The 26,940-nt window shown below is 40.7% G+C and overlaps 1 protein-coding gene across 1 annotated transcript in view; it reads right to left on the bottom strand.

The window, feature by feature from the left end:
- ramp1 (receptor activity modifying protein 1) overlaps window positions 1-23,243 on the bottom strand; it is a 123,075-nt gene extending 99,832 nt beyond the window's left edge. The window contains exon 1 of the mRNA XM_075478636.1: window positions 22,865-23,243. Coding sequence (XP_075334751.1) covers window positions 22,865-22,922 — 58 coding nt within the window. The 5' untranslated portion in view covers window positions 22,923-23,243. The remainder of the gene's footprint in view (window positions 1-22,864) is intronic.
- Window positions 23,244-26,940: the final 3,697 nt, after the last annotated feature.

The raw sequence follows: 26,940 nt of genomic DNA on the forward strand, positions 1-26,940 counted from the left end.
TAAATGCGCAAGCGATTAACTTTAGGACCCTCCCCCTCCACACATTAGCCACTTACAGTATCCTTCTCACACTCATTGGTTTACGGATTCAATGAGGCGCCCCTTTCACATTTAACGTGTAAAAAAAAAAAGGGGGGGAAAAAGGGCAAATTTACTGGAAATGTGAGGAGATGTGAAATTCAGTCACGCACACAAATTTGGTCGCAGTCTGGAGCCCTGAATGGGCCTCATGCAACAATCATTCGTATGAACAGATTTGTTCTTAAGTCGTGCATACGAGTGATTTACCTAGCGCATTCACCAATTTTTTCGTATTTTACGTTTTCTTTCAGGTACTGTTACGCCCCCAAATGGCTCGGAGTGGGAAGGCGCAAGGAGAAGGGAAACCAGGCCGTCCAACATAAAGGGTGCGTAACAGGGTTCCAAAATGTCATCCCCCATCTCCGGGGTTACTGACACTGGACCCACCATAGTTTGCACTAAACCGACCTCTTTTGGTCGTTTGTTTGGCTATGACAGTTTGCGCTTTAACATAAAACAATCAGCCTTGATATGTCCAAATTGGTGACAGTAGTGACACTCGCGTTCTTCGGGAGAGCGGGGAGGGAATGTGCGTGGCGGACTAGACTGAATTCTGGCTGAGGCAGAAGGGGTAAAAACTCTACTCTCACTTCTGGGAGTTCCAAATGTTTCTTATGTGTTAAAACAAATTCGTCAGCCAACACAGCAGCTTCCGCTAACGTCCCCACTTTCTGTTCATTCAGATAAGTCACCAACCGATCAGGCAAACTATTCTTAAACTCTTCGAGAAGAATAAGCTGGGACAGAGACTCAAAATCAGTCACGTCGCTCGCCTTGCGCCATCTCTTAAAGAGAGTCTCTTTCTCACGGGCGAACTCCACGAATGTTTTACCAGGCAGTTATTTAAAAGTTCGAAATTTTTGTCTATATGCCTCAGGCACTAATTCATAGGCACGAAGTACAGCGGTCTTAAGTGCTTCATAAGACAAACTATCCTCTATAGACAGAGTAGCTAAAATCTCTTGGGCTTTACCCGTCAGTTTACACTGTAACAGTATTGCCCAGACCTCTTTAGGCCATTTCAGTGACGTAGCAACTCGTTCAAAAGCACTAAAATACGAGTCTACTTCAGTCTCCCGAAATTGAGGTACTAAGCGTACATTTCTGCTTACATCAAACCCACCCGCAGCCGCGGAGAGATCAGTATTTACTGACTTATTAGAACCCTGAGATTGAGCTGCACTAACAGCTTTAGCAGCATCTTCTAATTCTAGGCGCTTTAAATTCACCTCTTTTTCTGCTGCTACTTCTAGCTGTATCCTACGATAAGAGGTGTCTGCCTCTATTTCTAATTCCATTTTTCTAATAGCCAAGCGGTGACTATACTCAGCATTTCTCTGCTTCTCTTGTGCCTCAAATTCCAAACGTGCCAATCGTACTCTATGGCGGGCATCATCGCTTATCCTTGGAAAGGATAGCGGAGACAACCGGGTTACAGTGCGAGGAGGGGGAGGAGTGCGAGGAGGATTAAGCTCCAAATTAGAGACCCCATCTAAAGGAACCGCCTCAACCAACCCTACCTCAGCTACCTCTTCCTTCCTGATGTCCTTCTCTGCACTAGAAGTCAACACAGGGGTCGGAATAACAGGCTCACTAGCAGTCGCAGCACTGCCTGTACCAAGCACCTTATTGTGCACCAGCATGCCCACCACAGCTTCCTTCAGTTCAGCTTTCTTTAAACTAGATGATACAGTAAACTCAAAGTGTGCCGCAATGGCATACAAATCTTTCTTTCTACAGCGGTCAATCTGCTCCACAGAAGGATCACTGAGAAAACCGTCAATATCAAAAGTGGCCATAATACCTTAACAAACCTAACCAACATTAAAAGCCTACTTGACCTGTGCACTACACACCAACACTCACCAAACCAGTTGCTTAATAGGATCAAAGATCCCGGATGAGCCCCCAATTTATGTTACGCCCCCAAATGGCTCGGAGTGGGAAGGCACAACATAAGGCAACAGGTTTGGGTAGGTGAGGGTGTAGTCACACAAAACCAGGAAACGTATCAACAATTAAAGAAAGTATTTATTTACAAATGGTAACACAGGGAACAACGAGGACTGCAGTGGCACCAAAGAAATGAAAAAGAACTTAACCCCACCCCCCTTTTACAGGTGCTGAGCACCCAAAAAAGTACAGCGGGTGGTGCTCACTCTTACCTAGGGTTTCTAACAAAAGGTAAACTTACGTGGATGTAATATGTAGACCCCAGGGTATCTTACCTATCCTTGAAGTCCCTGTGTACCCAACAAAAGAATTAACAAGAGACAAAAAAATAACTAACTGGAGCTCTGCCACAGCTCACAACGCAACACCACCCTTCTTACACAGGAAACAAACAAGGGACTATATAAAGGGGACTGGCTGATTGAAGATCTGGCTCAGGTGTGGTTGAATGATGGGATAATTGAAACCAGGTGTGCACATCTGTGAAGTGAGAGAATTGAAACAGGAGGGGGAGACAAAACAGCAACACAATACAATACATACCACAAGACATGGACAACATACATACATACATAAAAGACATACAGAACACTGTACGTAACAGGTACGAACAGAATTTACGAGTGATCCAGACCTGTCGTAGGAGTCACGTAAAATAGTCCGCTGTTATTCAAATCAAGTTTGCTTGACTAATGGATTGAATATTTAATTACTTTGAAGATATCATAAATAAATATATACATTATACCCCATAATGATGCTGACATTATTCTGTTTGACTTAAATTATGCACTAATTGAAGGTAAATTTGACTCTGTATAAAACAAGGTCAATCTGTAACCAGCAGCTGACTTACTACTTTTGGATGCCTTAGCGCGTCAAGCTCTTGGAAGAGAGCATGTGTTCCGTGTAGATATCCTTGCGGAGACGAATGGCTGACATCGCGATTTAGATTGCCAAGGACTATGCTGCTGCAAATATGCAGCTTGCTAGAGCCACAAACTGGCCACAGAAACCTTTCAGAGGGAGATCGGAGACAGATCGGGTGTGTCCCAGTCCTCTGTGAGTCCCGCGCCAACCTTGGTCATCAAAGCTCTCATCAGTTTATCACCCATGGTACATCAGATTCCCATACACCGCTGTCGAACAAGTACAAATTAAGTACATTATCGGAGCAATAGACTGCACATATACGCATCAAAGCAGCCGTGCTGTTGTGGAGCACACTGCTGAAGGCCATGTGAATTATTCTGGCATGCTGCGTTTTGCACAAAATTTGCCATGAGCGAGGGTCTCCCACTACCTGAACCAGCCCATGCCAGAAGACCCCCCTCATGGACCGCCCCATCAAAGAGCCATCATGACGAGAGAAACGACTGATTGCACGGCTTTAGTTGCAGTCATCGAGCGCCTGGCCATGGGGAGACTTTTTTTTTTAAGCCATTTTCATATCAAACCATTTCTTCTTTATTTCGGTAACATTACGAACTACAGGTGACATGGAATTAACAGCACTCGTAATTGCTTCCCATTTCTTCGCTTCAGCAGGTCACATAATTACACTGCTGACACTGCTAAAAATGACAGATTTTCCTTTTTGGATCTCTGAAAGCAGAACTTCAATCTCAGAGCCCGTAAAGTTGTTCTTTTTGCGCCTTGATGCCATTCTCATGACTAAACACTCAACACTTCCTGCTACAGGAGAGAGGGAGCACAGCCTTATATGGTATTATTTAGGGCGTAGAGTATGCAAATTTACTATCCACATGCACGTGCACTTAAATACGCACGGGTGGCATTCATCATTTACGCAGGTCGTTTACACACTTTTTCCAAAGTTAAAAGCGTTTGTTGAATCTGACGTGGCGTGTTCATAAAAATACGAAAATATTTTTGCATGAGGCCCAATACAAGGTTTCCTTTGTCGACACTCAGTGTCAACTGAGCTTTGGGAGTCTTGCCAAAGGGACTGCTGCAGCTTGGCAGAAGATATCTGACTCAATTTTGATCTCATGAATGCGTTCACATGCAAATGTGCAACACTGTGTGTGGCAACTTACTTGTATGCCATGTTTAAATGTGCCTGTGTATGAAACTGGCCTATTGTCTGAGAGTATGTGTCAGATATGACAGCAAATAAAATGTGTGTGTGTGTTTAGGGCACATAGTGTGACTTAATACTACCAAGGGGTTGAAATAAACGTTGGTTTCATTGAGCCAGGATAATTACTAATGGTTACCACTACAGACATGGCCCACACATGATTTACAAACACACATAGACACACGCACAAAATGATACACAAGCAGATTCACACATGCTTCATTAAGTGGCTCTGCCTGGGCGCTGCTCATTAGCTACTGAGGTGTAACAGTGAAAACTGGGTTATTGCTTAGCAAATGCACACATGTACATCACACAAACTTAAACACCTATACACAAATCCATGAGACCCTTCAATAATGACCAGCTATTAAATGTATCAATGTGGAGAGAGAAGGAGGGCGTTTCATCCTTATTTTTCTCCTGTCAAATTTTACAACTTGTTATTTTTTCCAGCATTTTGTAGGCATGTTTTTCAACCCCTTCCATGTGATTTATGTCAAAGCGGCCGATCTTAATATCGTCTCTTTTGTCCACTATTTCTCAAGGCATTTTTTTCCAAAAGTGAGATGGAACACAAATTGAATTAGTTGGGCCTTCTACATGTTGTGTATGTCTCCACAAAGCTGTGTAGTTTTGTATGATCAGAGGATGTGGTTAAGTTAGCGAGAATATTCCACAGTTCCACAAACATTTAGGTGATCATACTGAAATTCTAATTGGTGTAATAGTGTGTAGAAACAACACAACAGAATACAGGAAGCGTATTCCCTCCAAAAATGGCACGTGTGGATTGCAGTCATTTTGGTCTGCATCTCATTTTTTCTTTCACAGAAATTTTTCAGCTGCCTTCACCCTCCTCTGCATTTATAATAATAATCAAAGTGTTTTTATTGATTTTTCCATTCAAACAACAAGACATCAACAACAAGACAACAGGACCCAACATACACACACAAATATCTGTCGCAACTACAGACAGACCACAACAAGACAAATCACCCATACAAAACATCAAACATACCACCACCCATGTGGCCCAGACACTCTAAAATAAATAAACAAATAGAAAATAACAACAATAATACAATAATAATAAAAATAAAAACATGAATTTTAAAACAAATTATGTTGGAGCAGAGGTGAGCTCCTGTTCAAAACGAGAAATAAAAGGCTGCCAGATCTTAGAGAATCTGTTTGTATTGCCCTGCAGCGTATATCTAAGGTGTTCTAATTTAAGGTGTGCCATCACCTCCTCCATCCAGCGTTTGTGGGATGGTGGTGTTGCCTTTATCCAATTAAATAAGATCAATCTCCTGGCCAACAATGAAGAGAATGCAACTGCTTTCCCTTGAGTGATCGTTAGTTGTGCTTCTCCTGGTGCCACACCAAAGATGGCTGCCAGAGGGTCAGGCTCTACATTTTTCCCGTAAATGGATGAGTAAGTTCTGAAAATTTCAGTCCAGAAGTCTTTCAGTCTGGGACAGGTCCAGAACATATGGCATATGTTAGCTGGCACCTGTTTACATCTAGGGCAAGTCAGATTAGCCCCCTGATAAATTCTCGCCAGTTTCTCCCTTGAAAAATGAAGTCTGTGTAACACCTTGAACTGTATCAAACCGTGTCTAACACATACAGAAGACGAGTGTATTAGTTCGACTGCCCGTCCCCAGTCAACCTCTGATATGTCCAGCCCTAACTCTTCCTCCCATTTCCTCTTCATGTAATCAAGAGACGGGGACGCCCCCTTCTGAATATCCACATAAATCCTGGAGACCACCCCTTTAGTAGTTGGATTTGTATCCAGTAGCTCATCTATCCATACATTCTGCAATAGCATGAGTGATGAAGAGAATGTTTTCCTCACAAATTCTTGAATTTGGAAGTATCTGAGGTAGTTCGTTTTTAGGGGGATTCCATACTCCTTCTCCAATTGAGCAGCAGATATGAATACCCCCATCTTTGAAAAGATTTTTAACACATTCTACCCCAGCTCTATGCCAGTCCCCAAACGCTGTACCCCCAAGGGCTGGGGAAAATAAATGATTGCCATAAATGGGAGCGGATAGGAGGGCATCTCTATTTTTAAAATGTGTCCTGAACTGAACCCATATCTTGATAGAGTTACGTACCACAGGATTGTTTGTATAAAGATGTTTCCTTATGGGCAGAGGAGCATAGACTGGGGAGCGTAGAGCCACTGGGCAAGATGCATGTCTTTCCATATGTACCCACACTGGGGTTTCATCATCCTCATCTAACTGTGAGACCCAAAACAACAGCTTATGTATGTTAGCAGCCCAGTAGTAGTGCATATAGTTTGGCAGAGCTAAGCCCCCCTCTTCTCTTTGTCTCTCAAGAAACTCCCTTCTTATCCGAGGAACTGTTTTCTTCCAGATAAAGGTGGATGTATATCTATTTAACTCTTTAAAAAATGACTTAGGAATGAAAACTGGAATTGTCTGGAACAGATGTAGAAACAGCGGCATGATCTTCATCTTAACAGAATTTATCTTCCCTACTAATGGTAGGGGGAGGGATGACCACCCTTCCATGTCTAATTTTGCCTTCAGTGTCACCTTAAAGTTATGATAAAATAAATCTTCGTATTTACTTGTTACATTAATACCTAAGTAGGTGAATTTATCTCTGTGTGTTGTAAAAGGATATGCTTGGAATGATAGTCTCCTCGCCTGCTTATTAATTGGGAAAAGAACACTTTTCTCTAAATTGACTCTATAATCTGAAACCTTCCCAAAGTCTTCAATAATATCCAGAGCCACCGGGATGCTTGTGACAGGGTTTGACAGGAAAAGGAGAAGGTCATCTGCATATAGAGAAAGTTTATGGTTTTGCATCCCCCTGTGTATTCCGCCAAGTCCCGCAGCGTTCCTCAACATTATTGCAAGGGGCTCAATCGCTATATCAAAGAGTAGAGGTGATAAGGGGCAACCCTGCCTCGTACCTCGGAATAGAGGAAAAGGTTCAGATATTACATTGTTTGTTCTGACCATTGCCTGGGGGTTCGCATATATGATCTCAATCCATGAACAAAATTTAGGACCAAACCCGAATTTCTCAAGAGCAGTCAACAGATATAAATACTCTATTCTATCAAAGGCTTTGTGGGCATCTAGGGATATCACCACCTCAGGCTCAATGTTGTCTTCAGCCGTGTACATCACATTGAAAAGGCGACGAAGATTACTGGAGAGTTTCCTACCAGCAATAAACCCCGTCTGGTCAGGATGTATTATCTTGCACACGGCGGGCTCAATCCTAGCTGCCAATACCTTTGTCAATATCTTATAGTCACAGCCAAGTAAACTCACCGGGCGATTCACATTTAAGCGGATCTTTATTCTTCTTAAGGAGTACAGAGATCCTAGCCTGTGACATTGTTTGAGGTAAAGTTCCTTTCTCAAGGACCTCCTCATATACTCTACAAAGCAAGGCTACCAGTTTGGGCCCAAATGTCTTATAAAATTCAATCGGGAACCCATCTGGGCCCGGCGCTTTGCCTGTCTTCATATTTCGAATTGCATTCTCTATCTCCCTTGAAGTCAGAGGTCCCTCCAATCTGTCCGTGTCTGCCCTCTCTAGGGATGGCATTTCCATATTTACAAAGAAATTATCCACTTGCTCCCTGTCATTTACTCCTCTGCATTTAAACTCCTGGTTGGGATTCATACATTGTCAGATACTCACCATCACACCTGTTGTTTCATCGGGTCCCGTTCAGGTCTGTTTGTTCATCGGTTTTTGTTTGATCAGTTTTTGTTGTTGGTGTTCTGGCTCAGCCGCGTTTTGTGTTGCAGTTTTTTTTGGAATAAATCCAGTTTTACTTATAGTCTGCATTTTGGGTCCTCCTTCTTCGCCTCCACCTTCCATATCATGACATGTTTAATGCTCTTTTAGGGAAGTCCAGTTAAAAGACCATTACAGTAATCGAGTCTACTGGAGATGAATGCATGGATGAGTTTCTTCTGGTCTTTTTGGGAGAGAAAACTTTTAATTCTGTTGATGTTTCTGAGATGGTAAAAAGCTGCCTTGGTGACAGCTTTGATGTGGCTGCTGAAAGTCAGATCTGAGTCTATCAACACTCCAAGGTTACGAACTTTGTCAGTGATTGTAAGGGCCAGTCTCAAGATATTTACCAACGCTGACCCTCTTCTCTCTGCAACAAAACAGAATGATCTCAGTTTTGTCATTTAATTGTACAAAAGTCTCTCTCATCCAGGTGTTTATTTCCTCCAGATACTGACACAGTACGTCTGCTGGGCTGCAGTCGTCCGGTGACGGAGACGAATAAAGTTGTGTATCGTCTGCATAACTGTGATAACTAGGACTACCTTCTTTCACCTTCGTATTATTGCCAAAATCAGGAACATTCTGGCTTAAGAGTGATGCAGGAAAAACTGCTCCATGCATTTGTTACGTCAAGATTGGACTACTGTTATACTTTATTGGTCTGTCCCACATATTCTCTGAAAAGCCTCCAGCTGATCCAAAAACAGGAGAGATCATATTTCTCCAGTTTTAGCTTCTCTTCATTGGCTCCCTGTTAAATTCAGAATAGAATCTAAAATTTTTGTCCTCACATATAAAGATGATCAAGCTCCATATATTATATATATATATTATGCTAATTTAATTACAGCAAATTGTCACAGAAAGGTTGAAGGAGAAGCTGGCGGCTATAATTGATCCCTTAACTTCCATATGAGGAAAAAATAAAAAGGATTTTCAGCCAACAGTACAGAGCATCTGAGGGTGATGAGGCGCCGCGGTTACCTGAGGTCAAAGTAATATATGATGCCAGCTGGTCACAGACAGATGAGCTGTTCAATCAGGTGATCACTGTGGAGAAGTGGGATATATGTCCAGATTTACCAGCAGCTACAGGGTGGAGATTAACCTCCTCCCACATTATCAGAGGGGAGACTGAGTGTTACTGAAACTACAGCTCAGATCTGTCTTTACATGAACACTGGCAGAGTCTAAATTTAAACCAATGGATTTATTTTTTTTCACATTGCCCCAACTGGCTAGTTCTGTGTGGCTAAAAGAATAGCTGAGCCAAAAGAGCAACAGTGACATTGGAGAATATTTGCCTCTTCGCATAATTGTTTGCTTTATTTCATGGAATAACTGCAAAAATGGCAGTTGTTACAATTCAAATATCAATGTACAAAACAATTGCTTTCATTTAGTCTAATTTGAGATTTTCTACACTGCCTCGGTCAGTTTGACACTAAATCCCCTCTAGGAAATTGATAAGTTACGCTTCACAAACAATGGAAATGGGTATAATCATTGCAACGCTGATGGAAGGCAATTCACTAGAGCTCCATTATATTAATTCAAACCATGATAGCCTTTTTTCTATTGAAATATTAATAGGAAGTTTTAAATGTGACCTATGAGAGTGGATTTCTGCAGATAAATAGGGTGTGAACATCTAATCTCCTGTAGCACACACTGTAACACTGCACAGTATTCTTTGTCAAGGAAATCTGAAGCCACTGGTACAAACAGAATGGAGGAATTGAAGGTCACTAGTTCAAATCCCTGACCTCATTCCGATCTGTGCGGAAAGTGAATGCCACCAGGATTCCTTACCCTAAAATGCTCCATGCATTATTTAAAACCTGTTAAGTTGGAGAAAGACTGACTGCGAGGGCCTTTATTTCCCACACTTACGCAGCATGCAGTAGATCTAATGTTAACAGATGACCACAGATGTAAAAAAATGTATTTGATCAACAAATCACTGCCCCTTGGCTAGTGATTATTTGCCTTTCAGTTTCTGTAAGTCGTGATTGCGTACATACTTTTAAATTATTACATACATATAAATTACGTTTAAATTATTACATACATATAAACAAGACTAAGACTAAAGAGGTATGCTTGCAGCTCTGCAAAGCTTTTGTAAAACAGCTTTGAGCTAAGTGCTAGCAAGAGTCAATGGAGGATACTCCCATATACAAAACAATTATCTTCTTTAGAAAAACTGCGTTCAAGTATTTAAAACATTACAACAATACATGCCCAATAATATTGTTGTAATGTTTTAAATACTTGAACGCAGTTTTTCTAGAGAATATAATTGTTTTGTATATGGGATTATTCTCCATCGACTCTTTTGGGCTTTCACATGCGCGAGCCTACAACCAGCCGGTGAGTTACATGCTGTTTATAAAGTTGTTTTGTAACGTCCCCATGCCAGTAATGTGAGAACCATGCATATGGTTTTGATGGTAAGGCTTGTGACTTTTTTGTCGGATGGGTTTTAAAGTGGTGTGACGTTTCTGCAGTGTGCAAGTTGTTGTTTTACGTGGAAGGGTTAGCAGTTGCCCCTTAACCACCACGTATTGCCTCGCATGACACGCTGTGCGAACAGCGCGATCTCCACACAGGGAGCGCAGATTTGCACCGGTCTGTGTCCTACTATCAGTATTTGACAACCTCTAGCAATGGAAACGCGCTTCAAATGCCCCGGAGTTCCCCTTTAATACTGGGATGAGCGGGAACTGGCGTGCATGTCCTTGACTTTCTTAATCTTGTATTTGTAGTTTGTTGTAATCATAATGAGACATTCAAAATGAGCATGGTTTTTGGACTGGTTTTTGCCCTTTTTTAATTTACAACCGATCCATTGTGCCTGCATCTCGCGGTACACCCGACGTGTGCCTGCTCGTCCCCTCTCTGGCGTCTTCATGATGAATTTTGTTTGTTTTTTTGTGCTGGTTTTTGCCCTTTTTTAATTAAAAACCCATCCATTGTGCCTGCATCTCGCACTGGCTAAAGGAGCTAGCATGCTCTGCGGTTAAGTGTGACAGTGGTTTAAGCGACTGCGTTGCCAGGTTTAACAATGCCCCCTTTAGGAAACACCATAAAGCCTTAATTAATACTTAATAAAAATAAAATACTTAATACTACAAAAACGCAAACTTAATCAAAATACTTAATACTGTGCAGTATTTGCTGTATGTTATTTGAAAAAGATTATTGTTATTATTACCACATATAAGCTACTATGCGAGTGCGAGCCACCAATTAAAGCTTGAGGAGCCGCATGTGGCTCGCGAGCCGCGCAATGAGTATCTCTGGCTTATTAGGTATATTGGGCTTTTTCCAGTTGACTATTATATCACTGACCAAAATAACTGACAAATACCTCGACAAGCTGTGAGTTGAACAGTTCTGTACATTTTTGCATGTGCTTCTAAAGCACATACAAAACACTCTTTCTGAAAATGAAATACACACTATCCCCTGTGGTTATTTTCCCTTGTTCGCGGCTTTGTCTTTTTTCTAAGAACCAGTTTCTTCAGTTACTTCTGGTTTAAAGCCCGTGGCAGGAACAGTGGAGCATGCACCGAGCACCTTTGCCAGTTTTAGTCCCATTGAGCATACATCCCTGCAATGTACAGCATACATTAAATTTTAAGAAAACGGATTTAATCAGACTAACATGTTTGCATGTATTTTAATATTCCAATTTAAGTCACCCTAACAAAAATTCAGTTATTTATTTATTTTCTAACATAGGGTGACCAGACCTCTTTTACATCTCCTCTTCTTCAGAGGACATGCGTTGTATGGAGAGTAGGTTTGCATAAATGAGCTAAGTGGACAGGGAAACATGCACACAGTTGCGGTGTTGTCCTGTGGTTTCGACTCATCCATATCCACAATTATGTTAGATATTCTTGCTGCTGGTGTCGTTGCTGATTGTGCTTATTTTGTTGTTGTTGTTTTTTTTCTCCCTGTCTGTCTACTTGCAGGTGTTCCTGATTGTTCTCCGCCTGGATTCCCTACAAAGGCCGTATGATGTATTCTGTTTGGATTCTACAGATGTAGCAGCTAGTTGTTTAGTTTTTTTGTCTTGTTTTTCATTATTTTCTCTGATAATTTCTTTCTATTTCTGTCTACTTTCTTTTACTTTGCTCTCCTTCTTTTCCTGTCCCCCTGTCAGGTTCGGCACCATTACATGTAAAGTATTGTGACAAAAGTAAATAAATAAGCAGCACTTGGGAAACGAGGGGAGCTTTACATTCATTAAGCTTTCCTTGGCAAAGCAAAGGTGTTTGGGATAAAAACGGTATTCAGGTTACAATTCTGATCCCATAATGCTGGACAGGACAATGAGGAAGAAAAAAAAAGGAAAGAGGGCTGTTAAAGGAAAAAGTTAGAAATAATTTTTCTGTTGGTTGATTGCTGTGTGGTAAGCTTTTGCTGTGACAAGCTTTAAAAGCACATAACAAATAGCTTTGGTCATTTTTTAATGTAGTCTTTTCGGCTTCGCCTGCTTGAAAATATCGCACAGCAGCACAAAACCATGGTGTTGGTTCGCCAATAACTTGTCATCTCGTCTCTACAAGTGTTAAAGATAGGGGAAGTTGAGTGACTTCTTAATGAAAGAAGGAAACAAGGGAAACTTTAAATATGGTACATATGAAAGGCAGTTGTATCATGGCTGGCTATTTTTATGAGCTTCCCTGTCCTCCTGTACCTTACTCACCATCTATCTAATTAGCCAAAGTCCAGAGGGCGGATCTGTTGCGCAGGTTCAACACAAACACACACATAACACACAGCAGACACAGTTATAGATCAGCACTATTAAAACTTTCACTGTCCAGCCCCACCCACCTTATTTATCTGCTTCTGTCTCCTTGATGCAATTCCAGCTGTCAATGCCTTCCCTTCCACACCACCGCTGATTTATGAAGCTTCTTAAAAATGTTCTCTTCAGTCCTTTACACCAGAATTACATACTCTCTCCAAGCACAACAGACACAACAAAAGGCAGCAACTTTCACAAAATCTATGTATACATATCCTCTAGATAGTTGGGAGCTTAACTTGGGCCTGAGGCAAGAACACAAAAGACAAATAAGCATCATTGTGTCTGATGGATACATCACGGACTCGTGAAAATATATCCGCAGGGGGAGAGGCGTTTGCTTCTCTTCCCCTATTATTATCTTGAAAAAGATCTATGTGTGCTGGGGTAACAACATCTCACTGAACGTGAACTCTTCTGCTAAAAAAAATACATAGCATTGCATCAATAAGTCTTCGTCTTGTCTGCTCTCACCTGCCATATAAAAAGAAATGGAAATATTGTACAGTGAGACACTGATAACAATATTCTTCCTTAGCTCCAGCGTCTTTAGCACGTCTTAGCTCATAGCTCTGGTTTCTTTCCATATATTTTTTTGCTTCAGTATCACAGCTCTCATTATCCTACTTTTCAGCCAGTCTTTTAAGTGTAAATGGTTTAAATATACCGTTTTTACTCACCAGCCTGCACCATAGTATAAAGTGACCAACTGAATGATGTGAAATGTTAGCATCTCAGATGTCAGTTATTTAAAATTTAAAAATGCATCACATAAGGTCCTGAAAGAGTTCAAACATCCTAACTGTTCATAAGTAGAGCAGATGTAGTCTAGAGCCACACTTTGAACACCTCTACAATCAGTAACTCCAGTCTTATCATGACTTTTTTTCTCGTTTTGGAAGTTGTTAATGTAGGGGTTTACATGCCTTTGTCTAATCATTATGGAATGTAAGATACTGCTGTAAATCTATGGAGCATTTACAATAGTATCTTACTGTATTTCATAATATTTGAAAGCTTGGAAGCAAATGTAGTCTACTGTTAATGCTGTCAGTTTATAAATAAGAGGAGATAACATTTATCATTTATCAGCATACAAACTATTTTCTAACAATGAGTTCCCACCTACTTTCACTCACTGACATCATGTCTATAGTTGGTTGCTGGATTTATGATAATCTTCTACAGAGAAGTACGTTATATGATTTATTCTCAAGGAAATTTGGGCTTTACAAGCAGAAATAACTTGCTGAGCAAACTTGATTGTTGGAAGACCTATCTACTGCAGTGCTGCCTCCAAGCTTAGACTAAGTAAATCACAGGCAACGCTGCCTTGACATCATCACTTGATTTGTGAACTGTTGTCTTGAAGCCTCATGCTCAGTATTCAATTTGGACACGAAGGTGGAGCTGGAACTTAATACTTGAAAGCAGATATCTTTGAGGATGAACATCTATGAAATAATGGAAGTTTTTCGCAGAAGAAGCACTAGCACACAGAACAGAAGGAGTGAAGTTAGTTAATGACATAAAAACTTGCGGGAAATATTCATTGCCATCATATTTCATGACAGAAACCACTTTTTAAGAAGCGATGTATGCTATTTGAGCTAGTGCCTGGGCTGTCAGCAGTACTGTTCTTTGGTACTTCTCGTCTTACCGCAGACTTCAAGCCGAAAGATGATGAAGTGTATTGTTAGTATATACTGTTCGAAAATATTAATAATTATTTTCATTTAGAAAAGTACATAGATTATTCACATAGTGAGGTTACTTTTTAATGTTGTACTCCAAAAATTGGTCTCTGCTTTAAACTTTAAAAAAATATATTTGTGGTTAATAATTAGACAAAAAGAAACATATCTCTTCATTGATTTCAGCTTGTATATAGGACTAATTTACAACAAGCGTCACTATACAGGCACTAAATAGAGAAATGAAACAAGTTCACTTCAAGTGTCATTAAACATAATCCCGTTCAACTCAGTTATAATCCAATTAATCGTAATTAAATTCAATAGAGTCAAATTCAGAATTAGTATCTATATAAAAGGGGGGCTTGCCACTGTACAAAGGGGACCCTCCGGGGTGGGCGGAGTGCGTGCTGAAGCGTAAATAGCAAATAACAGCAAATAACAAATAACATCCATAATTTGGAACCACCTCCAAGCTTCTTCAGCTTAATGCCACACTGGCTCGTGGTTCGGTTGAAACCACTCTCTGCCATTTTTGCGGCAATCAGCTGGAAAACTTTTTGGTTTAGCACAGCGCCATCGAGCTCCCGCTGCACAGCCTCCTCACCAACAACGGAGAGCAGAGCCTGGAACCGGTCCTGTGTGCTAGGTACCCCAAGCAGAAGGGTTACAGAAATGGTTACGGGTTCCATTTTTTTTTTTTTTCTTTTTTTTTTTCTATTGTACCTGTAAAGCGCTTTGTGACCCTGATCTGTGAAAGGCGCTGTACAAATAAAAATGACTTACTTACTTACTTACTTACATGGGACCGGTACGCTTTCGTGGTGGTGGAAACACTGAAATAAGCGAACCGTTCTGAACCGACCCGTACCGGACTGCATAGTGGAAACGGGGCTATAGTCTCACCAGGGAATCTGTCCAATACATAATAGTGTCACAATCAATGCTTTTAAATTGTTCAATTGAAATCTATACTGGGGCTGTTTCCTGTGTGGAGGCATTCATGGCACATGACGAGAATTGTGACGAATAATTTTGTATCTAAACGTAACATGGACTTTTTTTTTTCTATTTGTTATTTGCAGTTGAGAATTAAGTAAAAAAGAGCAACCCCTTTCATAAAAGTGTTCAGTGTCACCAAAGTATATGGAAGAGCACCTCCTGCCTTTTCCTCATTTTAAATGTTAGTGGCCAGGAAAACACTAACAACCCATAAAAAGTGGATATCATCATGTAGGAACTGAGCTGAAAATGTAGAACTGAACCTGTATTTGCATTGGGAACAGAGTAAGAAAAACCTAAAGAGGCTTTATTATGAAACTGCAACATTTTGCACTGTGGTCCAATGTGGCTACTTCTGTCATGAGCTCAAGTTGGAGGAGGTAAAACTATCCCTTTTGCCATTTCAATACCATTTGCTAAGCTGCTTCAGTGTGTGAAATATGTAAAGAGAATACCAATTTAATCCGGAGCTGTCACTTCAAAGATGATCACCGCAGAGAAAAAGGATTAAAGCAACTCTCTTAGCCAATCCCATCATATGTATTGAAATAAGTAACTGATGGCCTTTTCCTCATACATTTTGCATTCTCTGGACCAAAAACAAAAAATACCACAGAAGATTACAGACTGAAAAGAACAAATGTTGGCTCGAATGAGAGGTAATTCTCATTTGTTCCACCCTGCTTGATAAAGTATTCAATCAATCTCGGACAATATCTAAGATTAAAAAAGAAAAGAATTCTAAGCAGATAAATGGTATGATAATTGGGATGCTGTCGTTTTTCAAGGATCTTTAGAAAAAGATACTTTTCAGGACTCTTCCAGAAACTGCAACTTAATATAAGAACACAGTGACTCATCAATGAGACAACAAGGTTGTGGTTATGACTCATAACTGTCTAAATCCAGAACACCTACATTTTCCTCTTGTCAAAGGAAACAAAGGCCAAAGAACAGGGGAAGCTTTTGTTTGTTAAACCTTTGTTGAAGCGTCACACAGGGAGCGTGCACGTACTGCAGTTGAGTGTGTTAGTAAGTGTGTGCTCATTTCCTTTATGTATTAAAGGAGCCAAGTCAAAAGAAACTGCAATGGCTGTGAAAATATTGTGTGTGAAATCAGGAGAGAAAACCACAGATGAACAGTGATGGGCTCACACATACTAAACTAAGTTTGCACAGTGATGCACTCAATGAGTGATCAACATGATGGAGAGTATTTCAAGGATTTGCTTGCCTTGTCTAGATTCAGTTCAATTCAATTCAAGGCAAGGCATCTTTATTTATATAGCGCATTTCATACCACAGGCAATGTGCTTTACATAAAGACAAGGCATTTAAAAGAACAGCATAAAAACAAGCAATTTAAAGAGAAAAAAATAGAATAAAAATTAAAAGCAATCAAAGAAGATTGGAAAAAGAAAAATATAAACTCAACCATAAGCACACTGAAAGAGAAATGTTTTTAACCTGGATTTAAAAGTGCTTACAGTTGGGGCTGATTTCAGGTCTGCTGGTAGTTTGTTCCAGTTGTGTGCAGCATAAACGCTAAAAGCTGCTTCACCGTGTCTAGTTTGAACTCTGGGCTCCACTATCTGACCTGAGTCAGCAGATCTCAGAGCTCTGCTGGGTTTATACTCTGCTAGCATGTCATTCATGTATTCTGGACCTAAACCGTTCCGTGATTTGTAGACGAGCAGCAGAACTTTAAAATCTATTCTGTATCTGACCGGGAGCCAATCTAAAGACTTGAGAACTGGGGTGATGTGATGTGATCTCTTTGTTCTGGTTAAAACTCGGGCTGCAGCGTTCTGAATGAGCTGCAGCTGTTTGAGACTCTTTTGGGGGAGTCCAGTCAGAAGACCGTTTATTTAGTTTATTTATATAGCGCCAAATCACAACAAATGTCAAGACACTTCAAAGATATAGTCCAATTCAAGCCAATTACAATGCAATTCGGTGTAATATGATCCTTTCAGCTGAACTTAACAAAATTATTCGTATTACCAAAAACACTTTACTAATTCTTAAACCTGAATTGGAGATCAGTTTCCTGTGAATACATAATTACATGTGATCATAAACAGTAGCAGCACACCAATACAAGAAAAAAAAAACACTTGTGTTTTCCTCTAACCATTTGGAGGTAATTATCAAGTGGCTGATCTTGGATGATAAACTTCTTTTTCATATCTAAACTTTTCAGTCTTCTGGATTAAAAACCATAGAACTACAACACAAAATCACATTGTATTGCATAAAGTAATCCACTTTACACAGACTTTAAATCATAATTCCTGTGCTGGGCTTTTGCGCTTTTCTTCTTTTCTTACAGAACAATTTGTGGATTTAAACATTTGTCCAATTTTTTTTTAAGTCTTCCTCTATGAGCGTATTTCTGGACAGACAGTCTGAAACTCTTTAATTATTCACCTCTCAGCCCTCTCTTCTTACAGCCAGCTTTCCACTTTGCCTTTGACCGTCACTGTTCCAATTAGGAATAAACACTTTTGATTTGACTGGCTAAAACGCATGTCTTGTGAATTAGTTCTGGCATACCATAAAGTGGTTGTTAGCTGTTTTCTGGTTAAGGTCTTGGCCTAGGGGGGCGGTCGGTGGCGTAGTGGGTTAAGCAGCCGCCCCATGTACAGAGGCTACAGTCCTCGCTGCAGCAGGCCCCAGTTCAAGTCCCGCATCGGACGGCCCTTTGCTGCATGCCTTTCCCCTCTCTCTGCCCTCTGCTTCCTGTCTCTCTCCAACTGTCCTATCATTAAAGGCATCAAAAGCCCATAAAAATATATTTTTTAAAAAGGTCTTGGCCTGTGACTGTACTGTTTAGGCAATAAATAAATCTTTGGGGGGAAAAGTATGAAAAGGTACTAAATATATTTAGATACTTCTCTTATCACACCCAGAAATCTTCACACTTGCACTTATGGCGCTTTTCCACTAGCTCGCTTCGGCTCGGCTCGGCGCGCTATCGCGTGTTTCCACTAGCACGCCGTACCTGCAACCGGGACGATTTTCCGTATCACCTCAGCCCTGGTTCCAAGCGGGCCGAAGCGTTACTAAAACGTGACGTCAGCCGACTGCCTTCCACTGATTGGGCGATGAGTGTCGTCACTGGAAGCGTCATAACGCGGATAATAAAAGCTAGCGTTAGCAACCGTTAGCTTACCTCCAAACGTCGTCTTTTTGAAGCTCGTAACAAAACTCTCCGGTACTTTTCAATACTGTTTTGTCTGGTGGCCAGGAGTCTTCTTTGGCTCTCTTCTCTTGCCTTCTGTGCGACAAAAAGCCAGAGGGTGAGCAGCAACACGCGCAGCCGTGTTACGACGACCCCGCCCACGTCCAGGAGGCACGAAGTATACTCGTTTGTAATGGAAACACAACCAAACCGAGCCGTGGCGAGCTAGTGGAAAAGCGCCATTAGTTTGTTAGCTAGTTTATTTAGCTCAATGTGTCTGTTTTTCTTCCTTCTCTTGGTTCCCCGTTTGTCTCTCTGTTTGATTCCTCGTGTCTGTTCATGTGTATATATGGACATGATCACTCTCTCCTGATTTGGGTATCGACTCTAGACAACATAATGTGAGCAGTCCTCATCTCTTGGAAGCTGGTTGGCTAGAATCACTTTGTAGCTCCTCACCCTAATCTAAATCCTCAGACTAATCACAGAGAACGGAACAGTAGGCAACCAACTTCTAAAGAAGAGCTTTGGGATGTCCTTCAAGAAGCCTGGAGAATTATTCCTGAAGACTAAGAAATGACAGAAAGCTTGTCTAAGAAGAGTCAGGCTGTGCTGAAGAATAAAGATGGTCACCAAATATTGTCTTTCAAGTTTCTTAGAACTGTACAAACTGATTTTTGCCTTATATACATTTATTTGCATTATTTTTTTTGCAAATGTTTCAATACATTTGAATCAATATAAAAAGCAGCTTACAACAAAAATGTCAGGCAAGAAAAATCTCAAAAGAATTGATGTTCATAGTCAATGTTTTAATGTATACCTCTTGGCAAACAGGGTGAAACTAAACGGTATCTTCTTTAAAAGAGCACAAACGTTTGCCCACAAACTAATTAAATGAAAATAATTGCTATTTAAATACAAATGGAATTTTTCCTACAATCTCTCTGCATAAAACACTCTTTTTTAGTTTTATTTCTTCAACTCAATTATCTCCAAATTATACCCAGCATTAGAAGCCTTTAAGTCAGTTTGTGTGCGCACATATTTGCCCGTTTAGCCCATCTTCCCTCATCGTCTTACTGCACTTAATGTATCTGAGACCTTTCCAGCTCATATAACCAATCCAACATCTCAACTAGAGATACTGATTTCATTAAAACCTTACAAAAGAAATAACAGCCACTCCAAAGAGAGAATCTATGGAGGAGCCTACACCCACATGTCAAACCGATTTATATACAGTAATTCATCAGAAAACTGCAGGATCTGGTTAACTGGGATCTAAATGTCAGATCATTTTGAAAACAAAAGCTTATGTAACAGTCCGGTTGTTTTCATCGTTGTATTGGTAGACTGAGAGAAATAAAACCTTAAGGTGAGTTTCACCTTTGTGTTATATCTATTGTTGTTTTATGTAAATAAGAGGTATTTTCATTTTAACCATGAGGTGGTTGAGACTGTGAGGTTAGAGATGTGGTGAGTGGGTGTATTTTTTCAGTCTTATTATGTTTATTGAATCATTTCAATATAAGGGAAAAACACGCCAAAAAAAGTTGGGATGCTGTGTAAAATCTAATTAAAAACAGAATCTAATAGACCACTATTATATTCACAATTGAACATAGAAAACAAATCACATGTTGAATCTGAGACATTTTACTTTTTCATGAAAAAATATCAGCTCATCTTGAATATGATGGCAGCAGCGTGTATGTACAGAGGAAGAATCTGTCAGAAAGTAAAGATGGGCACATGTTCTGAAATCTGAAAAAAACTGCTTCTAGAAATTGTGGAGCAATTTAAAAATAGTGTTTCTTGAGGTAAAGTTTTCCATCATCAACAGTACATAACATCATCAAAAGGTTCAAATAATCCGGAAACATCTCTGTACATCAGGCCCTCGGTCAGCACAGCATTAAAAACAGATATGACAACGTCATGGAGAGCACTGCACTGACTCAGGAATACTTCCAGAAATCATTATCTGTGAACACAATTCACTGTGCTATCCACAAATGCAGGTTAAAGCTTGATCGTGCAAAGGAGAAGCCTTACATGAACATGATCCAGTAACACTGCTGCCTTCTCTCAGTCAAAGCTCATTTAAAATGGACTGAGGCCAAGAAGAAACTGCTCTGTGGTCATTTGAACTTTGAAACTCTTTCTCTTTCTGCCTTATTGTTAGCCCTCAGTTCAAAAGTCTGCATCTCTGATGGTGATGACCTCAATTACGAGTGCCTGTGCACATCCGGAAATGTATCAAAAAATGGTTTCAGGTTTCAGAGCAACACGTGCACCATCCAGAAGCAACATCCAGAAGATGTTTTTTCAGGGAGGGCCTTACATACTTCAGCAAGACAATGCTAAACAAGTCTTATGCCTGCCTGCACCCAATATCTTTCACCAACTGAAACCATTTACCACTAGCCTGGCGACGCCATCCTACGTACTTCCGCCCAAAGATTTTGGCTCCGCATATAGTCTGGCCAAATCCCCCTACCTCGGTTCGTTCAGTGTTTTGCCAATCAGCAAACAGTTGCGAGTGGTGACGCAGAACTCACGCGCCAGTCCATTGTAGTCCATGTAATTGTAGTTCAACCGCAGCGGAAATAAACATGGCGACAGAAGAACGCTAGAAGCTATCCATGAAGTTGTCTCAACTCTGGAGATCATTGCACAATTAAAACGAGAGCAAGAGAAATGCCTCGTCAATTTTGTTAGTGGCAAGGATGTCGAAGCTCTCCTTCCAACTGGCTTTGGGAAAAGTTTGATTTCTCAAATGGTACCGGTATAATGAAAGCGGATGTGGGAAGCGTGATTCGCGAGCTAGAGCCTCGCGAGAGTAAGCATGAAACTCTGCGCATAACCAACGTCATTTCTAAACATTATGATTGGTTAAGGGAACTCCGTTACTCCAATGAATTTAAGTTGCTGGGTAAGTACCCGCCTTCCATGGAAACGGATTCCTCTTGGGTTTTCCCAGACTGTTTGACAGAGTCAACAGTCGGCTTTCGCCCAGGCTAATTTACCACACCATGAAATGCAAAATTCAACAAAGACCCACGACTGTTGAGCAGCTAAAATCGCACATCAGACAGGATGGGACAACATTCCCTTCCAAAAAGTCCACCATCTGGTCTCCTCAGTTTCCAGATGTTTCCAGACTGTTGAAGAGGGGATGCTACACAGCTGTAAACATGCCCCTGTCCCCAACTTTTTGGAGACAAGTTGTTTCCATCAAATTCAAGATGAGCTAATGTTTCTCGTGCAATCGTGAAATGTCTCACCTTCTATATTTGATATGTTTCTTTGTTCTATTGTGAGTGAAATATCGGTTTATGACATTTTCAAATCATTACCTTTTTTTTTTTAAATTTACATTTTACACAGCATCAAAACTTGTTTAGAATCGGGGTAGAGAAAGTATCAAAACTAATAAACTAGTAGAAGAAAATCACACAAAAGAATAATCATACAAGTGTACAAAGTCCATCACCCCATGTCTAAATTCATGAGCTAGACTCAGAGATGCACAACCGTTCATATCCATAAGTAGGAGGCATTAAAAAGTCCCCTCCACAATCAACTTCAGATGAAAGCAACTAAGAGTCTTCCTCACACATCTCACTAGCTGCAAGTCCTTCCTTCCTGGAAAAAAACGTCCCTGCCTGGCACCACTGCTATGCTCCAGTTTAAACAAAGATTATTGTGTTTACACAGCAAACAGGGTTCTGTCTCCTTTACTAATCCTTTAATACATTTTATATCATCTAATAAACCAGAGTCTTAAGTATAATGAAATAGATAAACTGGGTTTAGTATGTTATGGGTTGCCCGGTTGATACAAATATTAAAGGCAGTTTTATTACACATAAAAGCACTGGCACTATGTTTCTTTTCTGTGTGCCGCAATAAAGTTCCCATCCACCATCACAGCTGTCTGATATCCTAAAACTGTGACAAACTAAGTAGACAAGTTCCTCTCTGGTCCTTTAGCATCGTTATCATAATTATTAATATTATTATTATTGTTGTTGTTATTGTTATCATTATGAAGCGCTCCTAAACTGGGGAGCATTCAAACTCATTAAGTCTCACGCTCGTTTTCCGTCACGACTTTGAATTGGTCCTTTTGACATTTTCCCACAGCACAAGTCTTCAACATTTCATACATTATTCAACAGCAAGCCAGAGCGCGTGAGACTCACCTATGAGGGACCACAGGAGCATCTGTTTCTGCAGAGTCGAGCCGGAGTGCGAGCCCATCCTGTCGCTCCCCCAAACGATCCAGGGACTGAAGTTTTGAGGGGGGAAAGTGAAGAGATCCAGCCCGAGCTCAGAAACACACTGAGAACATCACACAGTGACTGCGGGTTAAAACAGCCATGAAACGCGGCCGCGCGGTTAATCGGCCATCTACTGTTTCACCTTGCGCAAACTGCTCGGGGGAGAGCCGAGACTCGTTCTTGTTCTTGCTGTGCGTCAACTCCCCCGAGACTTCCTGTCACCGATCGTATGTCATCCCGACATGAAACATATTGAGCCTTGAAGTTGGACCTTTTTTTTTTTTGCCAGAGGTTAGGGGGGAAGGGGGGGGGGGGGGGGGGGGGGTAAAGTGTGCAGTCTTTAATAGTGTGCCGTGCGCTGCGGGACGCGCCAGCCACGGACCGGCGGAGCGGGGCGGCAGCGGGGTGAGCGGCGGGGAAAACAGGCTGGACGCTTTACAGAGGGAGGCGGAAGAGAGAGTGTGAGGGGGGGAGGAACCGAACCGCTTCTAATACTTTCCCACCGGCTCATTGAGACATCGGAGCGCGCGAAGTTGACTGTAGATGGATAAGGAAAGTTATCGAATACACTGCTGAAACAGTATTAAACCCTGTATCATAAATACTCATATACATTATACGTACATTCTCAATAATGCTGAACGAGTACATGTCTACAGTACCAGCCGGCAGCGTGTGTGCGTATGAAGGGGCACAGTAGGGTTTAATGTGTCCGTTTAGAACCAAAGGAATAGGGCCAGAGTGGCCAAACACCGCCATCTAGTGTTCACATGAAGCATCTCTAATTTGAGCTAAAACATTGGCTGATGCTGTTTTTGAATTATAATGTATATTCAGCATGCATCATATTACTTCGGTTAACTTTTGTTTAAAAATCGGACACCTCCAGAGTTTTTACATATGAAACAAAATAGATTACAAACCACTTTTATGTTGGTGAGTATCGCGTTGCAACCGCCATTCCGACAGACACAGGTGAGCTGTCATTGATGTCTGTAATTGCAATTATTAATGTTGCATATAGGGTTGCAAAATTTCCGGAATTTTCAAAAACGGAAACTTTCTATGGGAATTTAAGGGAATTAACGGGAATTTATGGGATTAAACTGGGAATTTTTAAAAATTGAAGGTTGGCTCTTCTAGGGAACTTAAAAATATTTGAGTATATTTAAAGTATATTTTAGCATAATCTTGACTAAAACAAACAGATGCCATTCAAATACACATTTATTATCCATGCCATTCCTCAATCATATGCACAGAGCACACTGCTTACTGCATGGCTTTTGAGATCCCACCCCCTACTGGCACTGTGCATGCCTCCGTCACATGTACAGAAGATTTCTAGAAGACTGGACCACACTTTTGAGCCTGAAGCACAAATACTATTGAAGGCACACATTTGAGCCTGTGGACTTAACAAAGTGAAGTAAGTTTTGATGATATTCTGGGGAAATATATTTATTAAATGTTTAAATTGCAACTATCAAACCAAACCTTAAGCTCTTTGAGCCTGACACAGAGCCATCCTCAACAAGGCTGGAAAGTGACATTGAAGAGGAAGACTCAGAGTTGGATGTTGAGGAAGGGGACATGTCGTTGGATGTTGATGAGGCCCAGGAAGAGTCTGTTGACTGAGCAAAAATGCAGAGGATTGCTTGAAGGAAGATTTGCATGTTTAATGGGAAGTTTTGGAGGAAGAGTGGCATTGTGGAGATTTTTGAATGGAGGGGGTTGAATGAGTGGGGTTAGGGGATGGGTAATATTGAACCCAACACTCCTGTTTTTGTTCATCCATGAAACAAGTAATTAGAACGTGTTCTACTCTACTTACAATTAAATCTGTTGAAATATCTGTTGAAAACATTTTGTATGGATGTTTTCTTACGACTTCTGTTTATATTTACGCTTGGATATAATATATTCCCAGTTAGTTCTCCTAAATTCCCATTAGTTCCCATGGAAAGTTTCCAAGATGGAATATATCCAAAATTCCCAAGCTTAAAGTGATGGTTCGGAGTAAATTCACCCAAGGGTCATTTGATCCGTGACATCCAGCCAAGTAGCCCACCCGAAGTTTTTTCGATCTTGGCCGAACATCAGCTGAGTTACTGAGTTATCCCGAATAGCTTAGTACAAGCGCTAATGGAACCTGGCAGTATCTCCAAAATTACCACACTAAAATCACATGCCATGACACCAAACTTCTACAGTAGTACAAATATGGTCTGTACTCACAAAACGATGCATTTGGAAGTTTGTACATAGTCCAGGAGTTTATTATTATCAACACAAGCCTGATAGCTTCTCTGCTGCTAAAGCTGCGTCGACGTCGCTTCCTTGATCTGGGAGCTTCAAAGTAAGATGAGGGTTGTTCTACTACTGTAGACAACAAAGTACATGCTATATTCTACATGATTTTTTTTATGAATTTTTATGTTGTAGAGTTGTGAATTTATTTTATAAATGGAGAAATTGAGCAGCCTTGCTATTCGTCCTCAGTGTCGATAACCAAAAACTCAAAAATATCAAAACCATAATAAACTAAATTAAATCAAACGTAGGGAGTGAATTTACGCAGGATAAATAAGTCCATTGTCCAGGCAAAAAAAATGAAGTTTCTTTAGGTTTATTCTTCAAAATAAGCAAACGAACAAAGAACAATGGGCCTTTGCCACCTCTCTTGCCCTGGTAAAAAAACGTTTGCCCTCCCAGGTGCCTGGCTCACCTGTGACTGCCTGCCCATATAAGTAAACTCTCCCAGTGCCTTCAAAATAAAAGCATAGTTAAATACCCAAATTAACTCAAACAATACTAAATATCAGAAACAACTAGAAAGGTGTATTCCCCAAACTAAACCCCCAAAGATAACTAAATAATAAGTGAGCCAAATATTATGAAATAATAAATAGCTCCGACATTCCGGCCCCTAATTGTGAAAAGTTTAAACTCAAAATTACATTAATTTCTACAAGGAGCTATTCCCTTTATCTCTCCCTAACTCTACAAAGGAGATTCCTCTGTCTTCTTCTGGAAAGCTGTGAACAAAAAGAACAGACAGAGGATAGAGTAGTCAGGGAGAAAGAAAGAATAATGTCCATGATCCTATACTGGGGCCTCCAGGAGCAGGCAGATCTTTGTTACAGGCCGCTCCAGAACACTGGCCTTACAGTGCACAGTGAAAATGAGTAAACCCCCTGTGAAAAGTAACATTTCATACTATACGACAGGGAAAACAAAAATATTTTTCCAAAATGTGCACATACTAAGTTTAACACAGGCCCTGTTGAGCTCTTCAACTTAAAACAAAGGTTAATAATATAACTTTAATTACATATATTTTTCAGCTTTTGTAAAATTAGTGTGTTGCAGAAATGAGTACACCCCACTTAAGGTCTCTGAGTAAAGCAAGTTTTTAGGCTCCCAATGTGGACCTGAACAAACAATCAACTACAGGTGAGTCTAATTAGTCGTTACACAGGTGCAATGGCACCTCATGGCAAGGAATTGTCTCTGGATCTGAGAAAGAGGATTATTATTTTACACAAGAGAGGTGAAGGATACAAGAAGATAAGCAAAGCCTTACTTATCAGTAAGAATACGGTTGCAAAAGTGGTTCAAAGGTTCAAGAAAGATGGAACTGCAGCCAAAATACAGCGACGTCCAGGTCGTCCAAGACAGTTAACACCCAGGCAGGAGCGTCTTGTGATGAGAAAGGTGGAGGAAAATCGTCATGCAAGTGCCCTACAGTTATCTAATGACATAGGAACTGGAACTGGACTGATTGTGTCACGTGACACAATACGCCGTACAGTGATGCAGAATGGCATGCATGGGCGGCGTCCCCGAAGGAAGCCTCTCCTAAAGCCCAGGCATAAAAAAGCCCGTTTGGAGTTTGCCAGGGCCCATGTTGAAAAGGATGAACGTTACTGGGATTCTATATTATGGAGTGATGAGACCAAAATCAATCTTTTTGGAAGTGACGGGTTCAAAACAGT

Source organism: Odontesthes bonariensis, chromosome 12 (genome assembly GCF_027942865.1).
Source record: "Odontesthes bonariensis isolate fOdoBon6 chromosome 12, fOdoBon6.hap1, whole genome shotgun sequence".
In the NCBI taxonomy this organism is placed as follows: domain Eukaryota; kingdom Metazoa; phylum Chordata; class Actinopteri; order Atheriniformes; family Atherinopsidae; genus Odontesthes; species Odontesthes bonariensis.